At 47.1% G+C, this 18,309-nt stretch overlaps 8 protein-coding genes across 8 annotated transcripts; 4 read left to right on the forward strand and 4 right to left on the reverse strand.

The window, feature by feature from the left end:
- The first annotated feature begins 34 nt into the window (after nucleotides 1–34).
- BKA67DRAFT_549577 (uncharacterized protein) lies at nucleotides 35–1,620 on the forward strand. The gene has a single exon (XM_046101595.1). The coding sequence runs from the start codon at nucleotides 108–110 to the stop codon at nucleotides 1,539–1,541; it is 1,434 nt and encodes a 477-aa protein (XP_045965051.1). The 5' UTR covers nucleotides 35–107; the 3' UTR covers nucleotides 1,542–1,620.
- Nucleotides 1,621–1,656: 36 nt separating this feature from the next.
- BKA67DRAFT_549578 (RmlC-like cupin domain-containing protein) lies at nucleotides 1,657–2,282 on the reverse strand. Its single transcript, XM_046101596.1, has one exon. It carries the CDS (start codon nucleotides 2,186–2,188, stop codon nucleotides 1,820–1,822), a length of 369 nt encoding a protein of 122 aa, XP_045965052.1. The 5' UTR covers nucleotides 2,189–2,282; the 3' UTR covers nucleotides 1,657–1,819.
- Nucleotides 2,283–2,942: 660 nt separating this feature from the next.
- Nucleotides 2,943–5,237, forward strand: BKA67DRAFT_549582 (amino acid/polyamine transporter I). Its single transcript, XM_046101597.1, has 8 exons — nucleotides 2,943–3,243; nucleotides 3,302–3,350; nucleotides 3,406–3,507; nucleotides 3,552–3,916; nucleotides 3,965–4,038; nucleotides 4,095–4,212; nucleotides 4,263–4,893; nucleotides 4,965–5,237. The coding sequence occupies exons 1-8, from the start codon at nucleotides 3,052–3,054 to the stop codon at nucleotides 5,009–5,011; spliced, it is 1,578 nt and encodes a 525-aa protein (XP_045965053.1). The 5' UTR covers nucleotides 2,943–3,051; the 3' UTR covers nucleotides 5,012–5,237.
- BKA67DRAFT_549584 (uncharacterized protein) lies at nucleotides 5,238–6,299 on the reverse strand (the record flags this gene model as incomplete). The annotated part of the gene is made up of 1 exon (XM_046101598.1): nucleotides 5,238–6,299. Exon 1 carries the CDS (start codon nucleotides 6,035–6,037, stop codon nucleotides 5,240–5,242), a length of 798 nt encoding a protein of 265 aa, XP_045965054.1. The 5' UTR covers nucleotides 6,038–6,299.
- A 1,144-nt stretch (nucleotides 6,300–7,443) lies between these two features.
- BKA67DRAFT_549590 (uncharacterized protein) lies at nucleotides 7,444–10,444 on the reverse strand. The gene is made up of 6 exons (XM_046101599.1): nucleotides 10,267–10,444; nucleotides 9,415–9,926; nucleotides 9,009–9,220; nucleotides 8,774–8,889; nucleotides 8,438–8,724; nucleotides 7,444–8,336 (listed from the first exon to the last, which is right to left on the reverse strand). Exons 1-6 carry the CDS (start codon nucleotides 10,401–10,403, stop codon nucleotides 7,705–7,707), a joined length of 1,896 nt encoding a protein of 631 aa, XP_045965055.1. The 5' UTR covers nucleotides 10,404–10,444; the 3' UTR covers nucleotides 7,444–7,704.
- A 178-nt stretch (nucleotides 10,445–10,622) lies between these two features.
- Nucleotides 10,623–12,205, forward strand: BKA67DRAFT_549594 (uncharacterized protein). The gene is made up of 3 exons (XM_046101600.1): nucleotides 10,623–10,931; nucleotides 10,992–11,748; nucleotides 11,806–12,205. Exons 1-3 carry the CDS (start codon nucleotides 10,845–10,847, stop codon nucleotides 11,946–11,948), a joined length of 987 nt encoding a protein of 328 aa, XP_045965056.1. The 5' UTR covers nucleotides 10,623–10,844; the 3' UTR covers nucleotides 11,949–12,205.
- Nucleotides 12,206–12,512: 307 nt separating this feature from the next.
- On the forward strand, nucleotides 12,513–14,562 carry BKA67DRAFT_687258 (GMC oxidoreductase; the record flags this gene model as incomplete). The annotated part of the gene is made up of 3 exons (XM_046109045.1): nucleotides 12,513–12,647; nucleotides 12,705–13,964; nucleotides 14,092–14,562. Exons 1-3 carry the CDS (start codon nucleotides 12,543–12,545, stop codon nucleotides 14,560–14,562), a joined length of 1,836 nt encoding a protein of 611 aa, XP_045965057.1. The 5' UTR covers nucleotides 12,513–12,542.
- Nucleotides 14,563–15,211: 649 nt separating this feature from the next.
- On the reverse strand, nucleotides 15,212–17,207 carry BKA67DRAFT_509873 (peptidase S8/S53 domain-containing protein; the record flags this gene model as incomplete). Its single annotated transcript, XM_046097275.1, has 4 exons — nucleotides 15,212–15,283; nucleotides 15,341–16,578; nucleotides 16,682–16,904; nucleotides 16,962–17,207. 4 exons carry the CDS (start codon nucleotides 17,205–17,207, stop codon nucleotides 15,212–15,214), a joined length of 1,779 nt encoding a protein of 592 aa, XP_045965058.1.
- Nucleotides 17,208–18,309: the final 1,102 nt, after the last annotated feature.

Genomic DNA, 18,309 nt, shown 5'->3' on the forward strand with positions numbered 1-18,309 from the left:
TCATGATGCATCTCAAGCTATCTCTCGCTATCTACAGGCGTTACTCCTCAGTCTATCGTGGTTGCCCAGAAAGGCAATGCCATGCCGCGAGGACCAATATCGCCGCCATGAGCTCAGGCAATGCGATAACAAACAAGGTAGAGGATAATTGTGCTCATGTCTGCATACAACTAGTGTCGATATATGTGTATACTGCTGTTATAGTCGCTCGTGCCGGGTCCTACCACGTACATGAACCATCTTATCAGCTCTACATACTAGTCTGCCTTGCTATCGATAGAAGACAGCGCACAATGCTGCTCCCTAGTTCTCTTCTGCAGAAGCCTTTGCTGCTGCCAGCATGCTTACTTTTCTTGGCAACTATTACTGTTGCTCTGTATACACTATTGCGACGAAAGCAGCAAAAGCTGAACTATACACCACCCGCTTCGCCAACTCCTGAAAAACGATCAATAACGAAACATAAAAGGATCAACCCGCCACGCCAACCCGGCCAGTGGATCCCTAGTGATTTCAAGTTCCCAACCCCGTCTCCATATCCAGAATGGTACCTCGGTTCCACCAAACCGCTGCCGTATCGCGCATTCAGATACGGCCCAAAGTACAACGTTACGATGGGCCTGCGGTCCATACCTTACGACGATTGGATTCAGCTGGACAACCACTATCCCAAATACCACGCAGACAAGGCTGAACGCATTCGAGAAAGAGGTAGCAAATGTTTTGCAACCGCACCAGAGGCACACCCAGCGGCCATGGAGTTCCTGCAGGAACTAATTGACTATTTGCCGGCACGTTATCCCACAATGTTTAAACGCACAGAGAACGGCATTGAAAACTTGTGGTCCGGAGAATTTTTCAACATCACGGAGCGACCCTTGAAGGAGGATCCAATGTGCATCGCGGGTCGACTGGTTCAAGACGACCTTGCGCTAATGATAGAAAGGCCCGACGGCGAATACTACCTTCTTGCTGGATGTATTCTTTTAGCAGGATTCTGGAGATTGGAAGACAAGTTTGGCATGCGAATGTCGGATATCCACACCTCGGGCGATGTTCCCCAGTTCAAGGAGAAACTTGAATCTAGCATGATGAAGTTCTTTTCCAGGCTGCACTGCGAGGAGCTTTACGCTCGCAACAACTACTTCATCCAAGTGGATGACTCGCTTGCGTGGTCTTGGAGTATTGGCGGCGAAGATTCTCCTGGGCTGAGCTGGCAAACCGCAGAGAAGAACCGCGCCATTGAACATCATTGGTTCCGATCTGAACGACAATCTCTAAGAAGACTTCCAAAGACAGGGGCGATTGTGTTCACCGTCAGAACGTACTTTCATCCTATCACTGAGATTGCCCAGGAAGACTACGTGCCTGGCCGACTTGCGAGTGCCATACGCAGCTGGGGAGATGATGTTAGTCGGTACAAGGGCAAGGAAAGATATGAAGAGGTTTTGTTGGAATACCTGGATAAGGAACATGAGAAGCAAGTCGAAAGAGGGCTGAATTTGGATCATGAGAACGAAACTCATCAATACCCTTGGTGAATGCGAGTTCTTTTAGAATATGTCATTTTAGAATTCCCATAGCAGCTTCACCGCTTTTATAAATTCAATTTTTGATCGGTTTAAGACAGAACTTCTCTATCCAAAACTACTAGATCACCACCATGTTCTCAATGTGATATTTCCAGATGCATTGCACTGAATTCTATAAACTATCATCATAATCATATAGATTTGTCGTACCTCTGCTGGGACTATTGGGTATTCTATATGTCTTTAGGCCATCGATGTTTATCATGCTCAAGCGTGTACAATCGACTTTAGAAGTCGTTGTGCTTCCTTTGTCCACAGTAGAAGGCCAGTCCGTAGTCTGACGTAGTGAATGTTATTGTTGAGCCTGCCGGAAAGAAGAAGACATCGCCCTTTCCTGCCACCACTGATTGCCCCGTCGCATCGGAGATAGTCATATCGCCTTCCAGAAATATCTTCATTTCATCGTATTTGTAGGTATACACCAATGGCTCCCCCTTTTCCAGCCGGTAGAATCCGGCAGAAACGGGCTTCTCAGGGTTGACCTTGTCCGATGAGAACACATCTCCGAGATAAGCATTGTCGCCGGCTAGCAAAGGGATCTTGAAATCTGTCTGGGCTTTAGGATGGTGTGCAAAAGCGACAGCTGCGGTAGCCATTGTTGGTGGGAGAGCTGAGACCGAAGTTTCAACACTTTAGGGAAGGCTTTGGTGATTGAATTTCAAGCAGTTCGAAAATATAAAGTAGACTCAGTATTACTGGCATTTTCTTGATGTTTCATGGTCCTCGCTCTGTCTTTCATACTTTGCCACCCCCCCCCCCCCCCCCCCCCCCCAAAAAAAAAAAATCTCCTCACTACCTTTTCCAATACCAAGCCATCATATTGCCTTATTTGGCACTACTATACGTCGCAACTGTGTTGTATGCCACCGTAATGCAACTGGCACTCCAATATACGAGTCGAAGGTATTTGATCCAAAAAGAGCCTAGTCTAGTGCACCCTCTACTTCTACCGGGTACTTTTACCTGAAAGGGATTAGTATGAGCTTTGTTCTTATCTCGACGCCAAGCCTTCCCTGCGGCAGTTGTACAGTGAATATGCACGTTGGCCCAGTTTTGAGTTCCAGCTCCATAACTTCTAACGAATGCTTATCTTGTCCGTTTGTTGCTAGGGCATCAGCCATGAACCTGACAAGCAGAGAGTTGGAGACGCTCATCTCGCTTCTATGTTCCGCCATGGGCTCGGCGAACCCTCCAAACTTCGGTGATCAGTTGTTGAGGTTGCACGGGTCTCAGTGCTATCACCTGAGCCTGATAGGTTGTACGACAGGCACATAAGCTTGTTCTGGCCAAAGCACGGATACAAATAGAAGTTCCATGTGATAAGAGTACCGAGTGAGATAGTGTGCGCAATCAAGCCTTTTATCATGTCGCTATCTCGCTGCTTGGTGTTTCCACATAGGCTTGATTTCTGCATCACTGCATCACGTATGATACAACAGATTTACCATAGTTTGTGACAATGGCTTCTCTTAAGAAAACCACGTCGCAACCTACGAAGCCGTCATCAGACATTAAAGATGGGCAGGTTTTGGAACCCTCGTCAGGCGAAAGCAATGATTTGTACAATCTTACTGCCCTTGGCTACAAGCCTGAGTTGCAACGCAATCGGTCAATGTTCACCTTACTGTTCCAGTCATTAGCTATTGCAGCGGTAGGCACTTTGAACAATAATTATGATAGCTTCACAAGTCTCTGATTATTTTTGGTAGATTCCTTACGGATTCGGAGGGCCTCTCATCAGCGCAATATACGGTGGTGGTGAGTTTAAGCTTCGAGCATATCTTCTAATAGAAGTTCTGATAGTCTATCTTAGGTCAACTGGCCATGTTTCTTGGTTGGATCATGGTACTAATAGTCGACGAATGTATTGCAATCTCACTTGGTGAGCTTGCCTCGAGATATCCAACTTCTGCAGGTAAGGCCCTCCACTTTGCCTCAGTTCCTGGCTTACCATCCCAGGGCCGTACTATTGGTCATTTCAAGTCGCAGGTCCTCGATACCGGACTTTGCTCTCGTTCATCACCGGATGGACTTGGCTTGTGGGTAATTGGACAATTACACTCTCTGTGAACTTTGGTTTTGCTTCTCTGCTAGCTGCAGCAGTGGCAATCTATTACCCAGACTACGAGTGGCAACCTTACCAACTCCTTCTGATCTTCTATGCACTTTGTCTGATTACATTCGTGATCGTGGCATTTGGAAACAAGTTCTTGCCCACAGTGGACACATTCTGTGCTGCATTCACCGCCCTCACCATATTTATCACCCTAATTTGTCTCTCAACAAAAGCAGAAGCAGGTCGCAACTCACCAGGAGATACATTAGTAAGCTCGATATTTATGAACTGGGTTTATATAGTTGACTCTGTCTAGGGATACTACGATTCCACCATATCTGGCTGGGGCAGCTTTTCATTTTTGATTGGGACCCTCCCATCTGCATACACGTATGTCATCACAAATACTTTCCACATTTGTTGGTTGGTCTGACCACCGTATTAAGATTCTCTGCTCTTGGCATGATATCATCAATGGCTGAAGAATGTGGTGATGCGACCACCAAGCTTCCCAAAGCGATGGCATTATGTGTGCCAGTTGGCGGAATAGCAGGTCTCTTCTTCGTGAGTTTGTTCGACAAGGCATGTGGTCAATGATAGCTGAAACCTTGTAGGTAATTCCGATATGTGCAACTATGCCTGCTCTTAGCGATATCCTCACGGCGCCCCTTGGACAAGCTCTTCCATACATATTTCTTCGAGTCATGGGATCAGCCAGTGGTGCTCTAGCATTGACTGTCCTGGTGCTCATTATCACTCTCTTCTGCTCGATTTCGATCACCGTAGCTGCCTCAAGGACAACGTGGGCCTTTGCTCGCGACCGTGCGATTCCCCTTTCCAGAGTTTGGTCGAAGATTGACGAGCGACACGGGACCCCCATCTGGGCACTCGTGCTCACAACTCTTGTTCAGATGCTGCTTGGTCTAATCTACCTTGGAAACTCGTCTGCATTCAATGCATTTGTATCAGTTGGTGTCATTGCACTTGCGATATCATACGGTATTCCAATTGCATTATCAATGCTGAAATGGCGTCGTGGTGTCAATTCTGCGAAATGGTCTCCGGGAAACACTATCGGCTGGACTGTTAACATCATAGCTGTGAGCTGGATTGCATTCGAGTTAATCCTTTTCTCGATGCCCACCGCGATTCCAGTAACCGAAACTACCATGAACTATGCTTCGGTCGTCTGGGTCGGCTTCATGGCAATTTCCGCGGTTTGGTATATCGTTCATGCACGACACGGTAAGTGCTCTGTTACCTCGTTGAACGGACCTCAACTCTCTTTATCTCTCAGCTGACTTTTGTGGTCACAGTATACGAAGGTCCCCCAGAATCAGATGGTCTCACTATAAGCTCGTGAACTGTAATTTTCGAGTCGTCTTGAACATGACTCCTGTTAGTATGTGGAGGTCAAGCCTGAACAGGAATTATTCTAGTAAGGCCAACGAAAATTTATGATGAACCACTGCTATACCGATGCTGCCGTCATACTAGTACGGCTCAGTTTATATCATAGCACGCGCTGATTATCGACACTGAAAACCAAATGGGATATAGATAATATTGACTCAATCGCTGGAAGCAACCCTCATCCAATCTCCGGGTTTGTCCTAATCGTTGTGTCCAATATCAGCAATGCAGTGATCACCGTCATGATCTCCCAACGGCTACCCAAAACGCTATTTGCCCCCGTGCCTACGAAAGCAAATTTCCAATCATCTCCCACAAGAAGCCCGCTGCCACTGGAGAATACGGCGACAATTTCTGCACCATTATTTGTCTTCGGCCATGCACCACGCGGTCCACGTATCTGATCGGTGAAGGCATCTTTTGTAATGCGGACCAGTTTCCAACCTAGTGACTGCCCACCCAGTAAGCCCCTGATGTTGTCGTTATTGCTTGAGCGCCACTCGAAGTCTTCTCTTTCTCTGCGGACCTCGGTCGCCACGGAAAATTTCAGAACTGGTCGTTTCTGAGCGCGCCAGTCGTTGCCCGCTGAAACGATTTCGAAACCCACATCAGGCTCGGCGTCGCTTGGCGGCAATCTAACTTTCCAGGTCCGTGGTGTACCTTCAAGCGACCGGAATGAGGCAAGTGTAGGGTCGTTCAGTGAAATACCATCGTGCAGAATTACATCTGGCTTGTTGCCGCTGCGTGGCTCTCTCCTGCTGATAGCGAAGATGGGTTGATGACGGTATTCTCCAAGAATCCATTTGATTGAGGATCCCGTACTGTTTGGCGAAATTGAGAACTTTTTTGGGAACGCGCAGCCTGAACGATCGAGATGACGAAATGCTGTTTTGATCGCAACGGCATCTATGTAGGATGGAGGAAGTCCAGGTTCCATATCGGAATGAAGAGCATGACTAGCAGCTGGTGTTGACATCGCCCTTAGATGCAGTGATTGGGGGTGATTTTGTGTGTATTGTTACAGAGCATTGAGGAACTTTTCACATGGACGATCCACCTTCGTAAATCGTAGCTTGCGTATAATGTAAATTCATGGCTCTAGAAAGATGGACAAGAATATGGTATCTTTACTTATTCAGATGAAGAGATGACCCAGGGTTATGGTTCTCCCATTTTACCCCAGATGCCTGGTGGAGATAGGGACAAGCCACGTGGAGTGGCCTTGACTTGGCGCATTGAGCGCAACCCGGCTAAAACTTTAGTGCTCATATTTTGTTGTCATTCATTATCAGCCAAGAACGGTCTCCTTGCCGTATCCAATGCCAAACCCGCTGATCTCATGGTCTCGAACAGGTTGAATCCCCTTTGCCTGGGTTTGTCGGCCCCTGATTGTGCCGACGGCAGCCCTTTGAATGTTTGAGAATGAGGAACATGCTCAAGGCCGCACGTGGCTCTACCCACAAACCACTAAATCGCCCCTGTGCCAAGTGCGGCTTGTGATTGCGTCTCTGAAAAGCAGACGTTGCTTGGATGGTCCCAACAAGGCCCTCAACAACTTGAACTCAGAGTTGTAGTGACCACCGGCCATTAAACATCCAGACCCGGAAGGTCAATTTTACGACAATTTCTCCTTCAAGGGCTTTACAGTGAAGACGAAGCACGTAAGCCGTGACAATAGCTGGAGAGAGGAATCAGTACTCACCCTGTGAACTCTTTCGGTGCTTCCCCTGGATTGGCGTGTTCAACGGGTGGGATTGTTTCTCAGCGCAGTGCTAGATGATCCTTCCCAAAGTCGACTGACCGTGACCATGCCCATTTCTATTATTACTATGTCTCAATAAAAGTTAGCCACAAGTACTAGTGTGACGGTGAAGATTCATTCTTATCTCATCCTAATGCACACCTCGTTCTGAAGCCGGCTCCAAAACTAAGGAAGTACGGTTCTCGCCTCCCTGTCAATTAGTCTAGCTGCACAACTTCACCCTCACCAGTCACTAAGAAGTTTATTGTCTGTCCCTTCCAGCCATCGTGTCGGATTGAACTCATCTGCATCGAAACTGTACACAGATTTATCTCGAATAACTACCCAGGCAATTGCACTGGGCCTAGCCTATGTTGAAGCACTGTGGTTATAGTCCCTGGAAGTTCCGCAATTGAGGACCTGCGGTCACAAATTTGTGACCATCGTCGAACCACCTTCGGGGACAACTAGGGGTCGTGTCAGCGCCGTCGAAAATATCGCACGTTTCTCGTGAGACGATGCAGGCATTATCATTTAACCTTTTTTCTTTCCTTTTAGATAATAATTATTTCGGATAAATTGGTCATACATCTGCTGTCGAAGCTGGCCCTGGCTAAGCCAGCATAACCACAGACATGGCCCCTACGACTTGTCACTTCGATAACGTGGTATTATATCGGAGATGGGGAAAGTTACTGAAATTGAGCCCTCGAGACGAAGTTCAAGTACATGTCATGGATTTAGATCTGCCCTCCTATGTACTGCTTGTAGTAGTAATAATACCAGGCAACTGTTCGGAAATCTTATACCCGTTTGTCGCCAAGCTACACAACATCTTTTTGTATTGTGTTCTTTGGCAAGAAAGTGTGACATAACCTTTTTTATCATGCCACTTTGAGTTGTTATCTGCTATCATACCCCTCCAGAGGCATTTCGAAGGACATGGCCGGTGCCCAGTCGTCAATAAATATGTCCGATAACCACGGCTCGTAAGCAAGATTCATCATGAAATCATCCATCGGAATTTCCTCCACCAGTGTGGCGGGTGCATCTCCGTTGTCAGCGTCCGCAGACTTGCTCAGATGTGCAGGCATTTCGGCCTGGAGTAGAGCCTTGATGGCCCGCCACAGATATTTGGCTTTGAAGAAAAGACCGCTCCGTGGGCCATCCGCATCCACCATTCCATTGACATCCACAATGCCTTCGATCTGTCGACTTGTAGAGTCCAAAATTCCGAAAATATCAGCGCGGCTTCTCACTTCCTCAAGATCCCACCCAGCTTCTTCTAAGGTTGACAGTTTGAAAAGCACGACGATGCTGTGAAGAAATTGTGTGAAGTTGTCAACATGAGTGCCAATCGCGTCAACTAGAGGCAACTCAGTGAAGGCGCACAGCCAACCTTCAACAGCTGTTAGGCAAGAGTCAAGATCTTTCAACCTCTGCATATCGGCTGTTGCCATCTTGTTGATTGGCTTCCGTAACACGTACTCTCGTATTGAGAGTTCAGAGTTGTAGATATATAGTTGAACAGTATCTGACGATGATCAGCGGCCATGTTCTCGGTGTTACGTCTTCAGGATTGGATGCAGTGGCTCGAGGAGTAGACCGAGTAAGTAGGGGATGTCATGGACTTACTTAATGAGCGCGCCTCTACCGGTAGGCTCTGCTGTATATCGTTGAGTTGTCTTAGCAAGGCCGTAGTCAACATAGGAGATCTCCGTACAGCATCCGTGGTCAACCTCGTGTCGTCATGGCTATCTGAAAGCAACTCGTTGGTGATGAAATGACATTTTATTTGCGCAGCTAAGACGGCATCTAGTCGGGTTTCATTCTGAGCCCCATCGCCGGAGATGATGCGTAAGCAGGAATCGAGGTAAGGGCTCCATTTCAAAGGCTCTGTCTTTCGATAGGCGGCCCATGTACTGGAGCTTCGAGGTCAGTGATGATCTGAAATATCAGTTCCAAACTTACGCAGATGTCAAATGAAACACGGCTAACATGGTGCGTCGCTCTTCCAACGAACGGCGCTTAGGTTGCTGATCCTTAGTCTGAGGTGGTTTAGAAACCCTTTCATATTTGGCAGGAACCTTTTCGCGGTTTTCTGTTAGCTCAGACCTTCATGAAAACCAGTGCTACATATAGATGTAATGAAACATCCGTACTACTCATATCACAAGTTAAAACATTATTTCAGAGAAATACTTACTTCTGTGTGTAAGCCTAATTCAAGTGAGAGCGAGACAGCCAGCTGAGCGAGCATGGTCATGAACGGTTTCTCTTTCTTGAAATAGTGAGACCAAGAAGCAAAGCAAATTAGTCCAAGCAATAAATCCAGATCTGCGAAGTGCTGCACAACAATTCGTTGCGAGATGATCTTCCATATCGTCTCCTCTATCGCAAACTGCTGTGAGACTATCACTAGTTATAGCATATAGGTCAGCTTTGCAATCTTTTCATCTTGTATAGAACACCGTCACAGAAAAGTGCTGATTTTCTGTAGGAATTTATTCTACAGGGAGGAAAACCCTTTAGGAAAGCCCCTCCCAAAAAGGTACGATATCGACTACGCCGAACCATGGAGGGACGGATTTCAACATTGATTTGGTGCTTACTTGTTGTCAGAGCCATGATGTTCAGCCACAGGAAAGGTTTCGCACGACGGAGCTCGCTTGCGTTTAGGGAACTAGGAATGTGTACGAAAGGGAACATTGGTAGAAACGCTCGACGAAAGGTGGCTAATTGCTCATTCGATTTGAGATCCGGTATATGATGAATTGCGACATCTTCTTGGACAGGTGACCTCGTTGTGGATGGGCCTATGGGCCTCAACAGTTGCACATAATTGTTCTCGATGTCAACCACCACTTCCGGCTGATAATCGGTAACTGTGACCGGTCCAATACTTGACGGCGTGCTTTCCACAGTTGATGGATGTGACGACTGGGAATGGGTGGCTTGTTTTTCGACTTGGGTACGTAGTAGTGATACCAAGTCGTCGAGCTTATCCTCCAACCTCGAAGGCGTGGTCAAAGGTTTTGGTGTTGGTAGTTGGTGATGAGAACCTTCAGCTTTACGCTTGCGGCTGGTGGTTCCGGGTTCACACCGCTTACCAAGCCGGGAACACCTGTGATCAAAATTCAGCCATGTTCAACCTGTATGTTACATGATCATTATCTCCGGTAAATGATCAAGGGCACTCGTCCCGTCAAGTCGTACAGGGTCCAAGCTTGGTGACTATACGCAAGTGGATACAAGTACACTAACTTGGTGATACCATGTGCGCACCACTCCCATGCCTTACTTTGTCATTCAGCCCCAACTTGCATTGTTCGAACTGCGTGACCTTTCAGTCTCTTTGCACTTCAAAAGAGTGACAGGAATCTTGAGGTACCATAGCGGGATAAATACCATTGAGCTTGCATGAAATAATACACGGCAGATACAAATATGAGGTTGACACGTACCGCTCGCAGGCCGTCCCTCCTGGTTGGTAAAAGCACTTGCATTTGGCATGGGCGCAGGCTTGACAGCTGTTACCGTAGGCCGCTGGAATGTAGGAGCTTTCGCGTTCTGTGCCTGGAGACATTATTTGCTGTATCATAGAACGTCATCAACGCTTTGAAAGTCGGATCCCGTGGGGTTTACTGAGCTGGGGCGCGGCGTGTAAACCCGAGCGCCACGATCCCTGGTTGGAGAAGTGATTGGCAATAGGTGTGGCGCAGGGCATCAGACGCACGAAGCCTCGGCTCGAGGCACTAAATCCGCCGGAGACTTTTCAAGCCCCTGGAATTCACCTCAATGCAACCCGCGGGTTTGACTGACTAAATCCTTGTGCTTCCGATCGCCAGTACGAGCTTGCGTGTTGTGGAATGTTTGTTGCAGGCGACCTGCCTTTATATTGTCTATATAAGCCAGAAAACTCATTCCGTATCTTAGCAATCATGTATCAGTCAAGAAGTCACTTTCCACGCATTCTTCTCAGCAGTTCGATAAATCAACAACCAAATCCCAGAAATCCAATACGCAAATACACTACAAAACCATGGGTAATTCAATCAGTCTAATGCGGCAGACATTCCCGGGGAAGCCGACCTTTACGGAGCATAATATCCCTGACCTGACAGATAAGGTATGCTTTCCGGTAGATTGTGTGTTTGGTGCGGTGCAAAATCTGATAAACTCGCTGTAGGTCATCGTTATTACTGGTTCGAATACAGGCATCGGTAAAGAGATAGCGACCTTGTGTTACTCGAAAAATGCAAGGGTATACATTTTCGCGCGCTCGGAGCAGAAGGCACGAGACGCAATATCTACTATCAAATCAAGACTGCCAAATTCACATGGAGAGTTGAATTTCATTCAACTGGATCTTGCGGATTTGCCAAGCATCAAACTCACTGCGGACAAGTTTCTTAGCCGCGAACAAGAGCTGCATGTTCTCTTCAACAATGCTGGCCTTGCATTTCCTGAAAACGGATCCAAATCGAAGCAGGGCTACGAAATACAGCTCGGCGTCAATTGTATCGGCACTTTTGCGCTCACCAAGTATCTGACATCGACTTTAATAGCGACTGCGAAATCATCACCTCCGAACACCGTTCGGATTGTTTGGGCTTCGTCTTCCGCTGCGCTAGCTATAAGCCCAAAGAACTATATGAGTAATGTTCTCAGCGCGGGAAAGAAGTCTCCATCCGATGCATACTTCATCAGTAAGCTCGGGAATTATCTTCAGGCAGCTGAGTTTGCTGCTCGCCACAAAACTGACGGAGTCGTATCCGTTTCCCTGAATCCGGGAAATCTTGACTCGGAACTTTGGCGGACTCAGGGGCCCATTATGTCTTGGGTGCTCAAGAAGTTCGTGCTCTATCCATCAGTATATGGTGCATACACGAACATCTTTGCCGGCTTCTCGCCGGAAGTTACACTTGACAAGTCTGGTTCCTTCAGTGAGTGTCTTCCCTCGTTCCACTGAAGTTGGATTTGCAAACGCTGACAGGTTGTAGTCGCCCCTTGGGGAAGATTTTGGAATGCCCCAAAGGATATGGTCAACGCTTCGAAACCAAAAGTCCTTGGTGGAACAGGCGCAGCAGAGCAATTCTGGGACTGGACGGACGAACAGACCGAGTTGCATCAGCCAAAGGCCTAGTGTATATTTGGCAGCGAATTGGTTGCCACAGAGTTTTTCAGAGCATTTTGAATAATAGTTGTGCGCTTATAATTTTCCCTGGATTGAGGTATGTCCATAGACGGATGATATGGAAGGGACTAATATGGCCAATATGGACTTACTGTTTAGTTACGTTACACCTCCGAAGAATGCAATATACTGTCGACTTTAATTGTATGGAGATATATAGAAATATGTTAATAAAGGCAAAATTGGAGTTTTTTCTTCTTCAAGAATATACCCAAGCAACAATCCTGCTATGGAGTAGCGCAATCATGCAACATATCCCTCCTAGCGCACTGCATGCGGCTGACGAACGTCCTGCAGCATGCATTGCATAACTTGGTTTTCACCATTAGAATGGACTTGGCTGCATATAATATGCACGTGGTAGCCAATACGAAAACCGAGAAAAAGGTAAGTTAAGGTGTTGCTGTGCTGCAGCTGAGGAGTAGCCTGGGGTACGACCACATGACGCATCTCAGTCGCACATTTAAGGAGCATATGTCCCCATCAACCTTGCCCAAGAAATGCATGCGCCCACCCATCTCGGTTGATGTTGTCGTTTAAGCCATGTCTTACTTGTTTCGTGCCGTATTCTTGAGAATTGCTGCTGTGTGTGTTGCTTCTGCTTCGACAGAGACAGTATTTAAAACAACGTGTGGAAGCTATGACTATGTAACCTATATCGCAACTACTTCGATGTATAATTATATGAGCTGACCTGCTTCACAGATAATTGTAGGCGGAGGTACAGCCGGCACTGCCCTTGCAACTCGACTAAGTCAAAGCCTACCAGATCATAGTATATTGCTTATTGAAGCCGGTCCATCTGCGCTAGAAGACCTCAAAATCAATGTTCCGGCCTTCCGAGGATCAACAGTCGGCGGTCCGTTGGATTGGAATTTGACCACTCTTCCACAAGCACAAGCAGGTAATCGTGTGTTTTCTGTCCCGCGTGGAAAGGTACTTGGGGGTAGTTCAGCCCTCAACTTCATGCTCTGGAATCGTGCCAGCATCGCTGAGTATGATGCATGGGGTGAAATTGGAAATCCAGGCTGGAACTGGGAGTCAGTCAGTGAAGCCATGGTTCGTTCCGAGAATTTCACCAATTTAAACCTCACTGAAGCTGGCTTCGATGTTCGAGGGCATGAAGGGCCAATCCATACCACTATCAGCCGATATACACCCGAGACGCAGCATCTATGGAGAGCCTCATTGGAAAGTCTGGGCATTCCACACAACATAGAATCTCTGAGTGGTCACCCACTTGGTGTCGCTTTTCATCCAGGCAGTATTGATACAATTGAATGGAAGCGATCTTATAGTGCAAACTCGTATCTTCCCAAGTCCAAATCGAATTTGGAGGTTTTGCTGAGCACGAGAGTGGCTCGCGTGGATCTCGCCAATTCTGACGGTAAAGATTTTGTTGCGACCGGGGTTACGCTCGAAGATGGAACGAAATTCCATGCGCAGCGGGAGGTTATCTTGTCGGCTGGTTCTTTACAAAGCCCAGGGTTGCTTGAGCTATCAGGTATAGGGCAAAAAGCAGTCCTTAAAAAAGCTGGTATCGAACAAGTCATCGATCTTGCAGGAGTTGGGGAGAACATGCAAGACCACATCAGGGTCCAGCTAGTATGGCAAGTGAAAGATGGATATGCTGGACTCGACAAGCTCATCTATAACTCAACATTCGCGACAGAGCAACTGACATTATGGGGAAACCGCGAGTTCTCTATATACGATGAGATACCTAACGGTATTGCCCTTCTGAACTACAACCAGGCATTTGGAAACGATACTGCCAACGCACTGCTGGCTGTCGCAACAGAGGAATATGGCAATTCCACGAACACCATTGACAAGAAGAAACTCGATCTGCTCGCCGATGATTCCGTTCCAAAGGTCGAGGTTGTTTTTCTAGATGGGTACTTAGGCACCGGATCTTACCCGACTCCAGACAACCCGGACTACGGAAATAATTACGTTACTATGGTATGCAAGTCACAGAAGCCCATGTTACCCTTCCTAGCTATTTTAATTGTTATTTCAGATGATCATTTAAATCCTAGCTTTGTGCTTTCCTACTTGAAATAGGTACTGACCGCTGATTGCCACTTAGGTTATTGCCGTTATGCATTCTCTCAGCCGCGGAAAGGTGCACATTACTTCCGCAAATGTTTCAGACACTCCAGATCTTGACCCAGGGTACCTCTCTAGCGAGCACGATGTTAAGACATTAATAAGTAGCGGGAAACTGGCAAGGAAGCTCGCCAATACCAAGCCCCTTGCTGATATCCTCGTTGAAGAGTACCAGCCTGGCAATGGCAAGGTAAATACTGATGATGAATGGAATGATTTTGTCAGGGATCAGTCCTTGTCGTTTTATCATTTGGCATCGACTTGTGCAATGCTCCCGAAAGAAGACGGCGGTGTCGTTGATTCGCAATTAAAAGTCTGGGGTACAAAAAATCTTCGGGTCGTTGATGCGAGTGTGATACCGGTCCTCATTGCATCTCATACACAGACTGCGGTTTATGGAATTGCGGAAAGAGCAGCAATACTCATCACTGAGAGTGCAATAATAGCGTGACGATGATTCGGTTGGAGGTCATAAGATCAGGAGACTATGTAGAGATATGCAACCTTACATATCTAACTTTCTACAAAGCGCTGGTGCCACATGCAAAGGAAAAATACAGCCACGGTATGGTTTGAGCATCCGTGGGTCATAAATATACGGAAAGTGATACTGAAGTGGTGCAGTATGGCTGCCCGCGGGATGGCGCCCCTACGGTGGCTTTGACTTGAGTTCTAGCAATGATCTTCGACCAATTATGGTCTTTATCATGACCATATAAGTCTGGTTCGTTGCGTCATCGATCGGCTCAAGGAGTTTTTCACGTTACGTTCTTTAATATGTATTTTTTATCAGACGCTCGCGAAGACTTCGAAGGGAACACTAAATATGTCCCCTATAATACACACTCCCTTTAGTTCTTATACTTGATATCTATGCTTTGGTACGATCATGATCATGGTGGCACAAGCTTGATCAGTCTGCGTGGTTGCCAACGTGCACTGCATAAGGCTTACTAGGCAGTCTCAGATCCCTAGTTTAATACACATGGAACTAGGGGCACATATATGCGCAGGATGAATACGTGCGTTTATTGATTTCATTCAAATTCACATGCTCCTATTATTTGATGCCGATATGCAACAGAGGATGAACTGATCTCCTAGGTAGCATTTGAGATAGCCAATAGCTTTGCGTAATCAGGAGTTCCCCATCCGGTTGCAGGGTCCCACCCCTATACCTTCTGTCAGCAGTCTAAAGAGGTGTGTTTGCCGGTGATAGTTTCACTTACAGAAATAGCAGAAAAGCCGGCACCCCCAGTAATCACACTTCGGCATCCAGTAGACTTGCCGGTAGCGATATCATTGAAACCAGAGCTGGCGTTTGAGTATAGCCAAGGGTTCAAGAAACCTAGCGGAGACTTGCCTCCAGCTAAGCGCTCACTGTTGATAAGTTGAATCACACCAGCGAAAATTGGTGAGGAACAGCTTGTTCCAGCAACCGTGGTCACGGCGCCGTTGACGACGATGCGAACATTGGTAGCTTGCGCCGCCACATCGGGATACGCACGGCCAGATGCATTGAAGTACGCAGACACACCGTCTTTGTTGCTCGATATCCATTTCTGGACGGCAGCTGTCTGGTAGCTTGGTTGGCCAAATACCTCGGAGAACCCTGCACCACCGCTTGTCCAAGCTTGTTCAGTCGCTGTACCCTGGGTACCACCAACCGACGTGATCCATGGACACGCCGCGGGAAATGCTGTCGTGAATTGAGTTTTGCCATTCAGCTTGCATGTGGTTCCTACGCTGGAATCGCCAGAAGATGCGAGTATTGAGACACCACGGGCGCCAAGCTGAGAGAACAAGTTGCATACGTTATCGGCGTAACTCAATGGTACAGTACTTTCATCATCACCATAAGAAATCGAGAGAGTATTAGGTAGATTCGTGTCATCGAGGCCCTGAAGGTATTCCAGGAACTCAAGGTAAGGCTCATTAGTGTTAGTACCACCGCCACTGATTGGAGGCCGGCCTCCCACGCTGTAGAAGACATTAGGAATTTGCTTGGTGATCGCACGAGCGTATTGCACGTCGAGGTTGGCCTCCACACCGACAGCACTACCAGGTTTGGCAGGACAAGTGCCACTGTTGATAAGCGCGCAAGTATACGTCTCCGCCGTATTACCAGTAATAGCATAATTGGTCAAGAAAGTTTTCAAGTCCGATTGACTGGGGTGTTGCTCAAGAAAGCCGGCGATCCCAATAAGACCGTTGCTCTGAGAGGCAGTGCTTGAGGCAAAGTTGTACAAGTTGGAAAGACATTCGGGCGTGACTCCACTAGTACAAGTTGCAGCTACTGCTTCAATCTCAAATGCGCTCTTTGGTTCGGAGGCCGGAGCGACCTCGCTAACGGTTGAACGGAAGCCGAAGAACGTCGTGGGCTGTATCATGCTCACGTGGCCATTGAGGCTCTCTGGAATGCTGTACGCGAGAGTCCTGACAACCTGCTCGCCCGTCTCGGCATTGGCTATGAAGTGTAAGCGCTTATTGTTACAAATTATGATACGCAGTTTCTGTATACGCCAGGAGCAATAAGGGACTCGACTCCAGGTCATATCTAATAGACTTACTATAAGTATTGTAGTCGGCTTCGAGGAGCTTTTCGGCCTGGCTAATAGTGGCTTTCACAATGATCGTGTTACCACGGGTCGAAATAGATGCGTTGTCTGCGAGACCCTGTTGACGAAGCCAGTCTAGTACAAGTGACTTCGATTCATCCTTGGGCGCAATCATGCTGTCGATGACATCCTGTGAGACATGCTTTCCGTACAGCGTATGACCAGGGGTTGCAATCTATATTAACCAGAAATAAGTGTTGTGGGGCTCTATTGGAATGTCTATTTTACGTACGTTTAGAGCAAGCTCGTGAAACTTATCCATGTCCTGATGTACGAGTTGAATACGCAGTTCCATTGTTGCGTCATCTTTGCTGAATTCATGGATATCCTGCTTAGCCCATCTGGTGGGTGCTGCGTTGATTGACTCAAAGATGTTGGTCTTTGCAAAAGAGCGTTTCTCAGCACCGCCAAAGTTGGATGTGGGGAAAGCAAAACTGCCCACAGCCGTAGCGGCCAAGGCAAGGAAAGACACATGCATGGCGTCGAGGGACGTGCTGTGATCGCTGTGTCGATGTTAAGGACTGAAACTGGGCAGTTGAAGAGATGTCGCCAAGTGAAGCCAAGTAGAACAAGCCTTTTAAGTAAGAAATGTGCTGCACCGTCACTTGGGGTGCAAAGATATTAGCCTGAGTATAGATCCAATCCCAATGCAACAATCACGGATTTAGTTAAAAAGACGAACTGAATATGGCATCTGGTATTAGACCTTGATATTGTATCACGGCACTTGACGATGCAAGCTTCCAAGACGGGGGTGCCAGTGATGTCGATTATGGGACTAGAGCTATGAAAGGAAGGTGCGGCATGCACCTGAATAACGTTAACACTCGAGTACGACGCCTGGGTCGCAGTTGTCTCGGACAATCATGTATGTTAATCCATGAATGAGCAGTTTTCTCCTTATTTTCGGTGATGGCGCGATCTGATAACAAGATGATACTGTCATCGTCGATCAGTTCAAGATAAGCGTCACCAAGGTCTCTGCGGGAGCAAAACTCGCTCGACTATAAGTTGGGCAGTAGTTGCACTCAACACGCTCAGTGTGCATTACACTGTTGACTCAATTCAGGAAGCAGAAATCAGAGGCAAACTATATGTTTTTGGTCAATAATCAATATTTACGGGTTTTCCAACGACATGCGGCCCTGCGACGAACAAACAATCTGCACCAGCACACGTGCCAAGCGCGTTTAGCGAGGGTTTTCCTGTCACAGGAGATACTTCTCATCCCAACTGATTGTGTCAATATAATGGAACGGCTTGCTAATCGTCATCAAAAAATCACAACAGCGTTATTTTTTTGTGATAATCATGTTCAAGGTACCACATTTTTGGGATAACTTCAAAATGCCAACTGGTCTAGCAACACTTCAAGACTACGACTCGACTGTACCTTATAGCAGATCATTTGCGTTTCTGTATTGTTATTAGCGTTTCTAATAATCCCCCACTCTTCGGGCGGCGATTTGTTCTCGCAGAACTCTGTTCGCAAAATCACCGTGTCGTCTTGCACACATGGCTCCTCGTCCAATTACTTCCATGGTAACTAAATGTTTACTCCGCAGGTAATTTATCATAAA

Source organism: Truncatella angustata (assembly GCF_020726525.1).
Source record: "Truncatella angustata strain MPI-SDFR-AT-0073 chromosome Unknown BKA67scaffold_1, whole genome shotgun sequence".
NCBI classification, from domain to species: domain Eukaryota; kingdom Fungi; phylum Ascomycota; class Sordariomycetes; order Amphisphaeriales; family Sporocadaceae; genus Truncatella; species Truncatella angustata.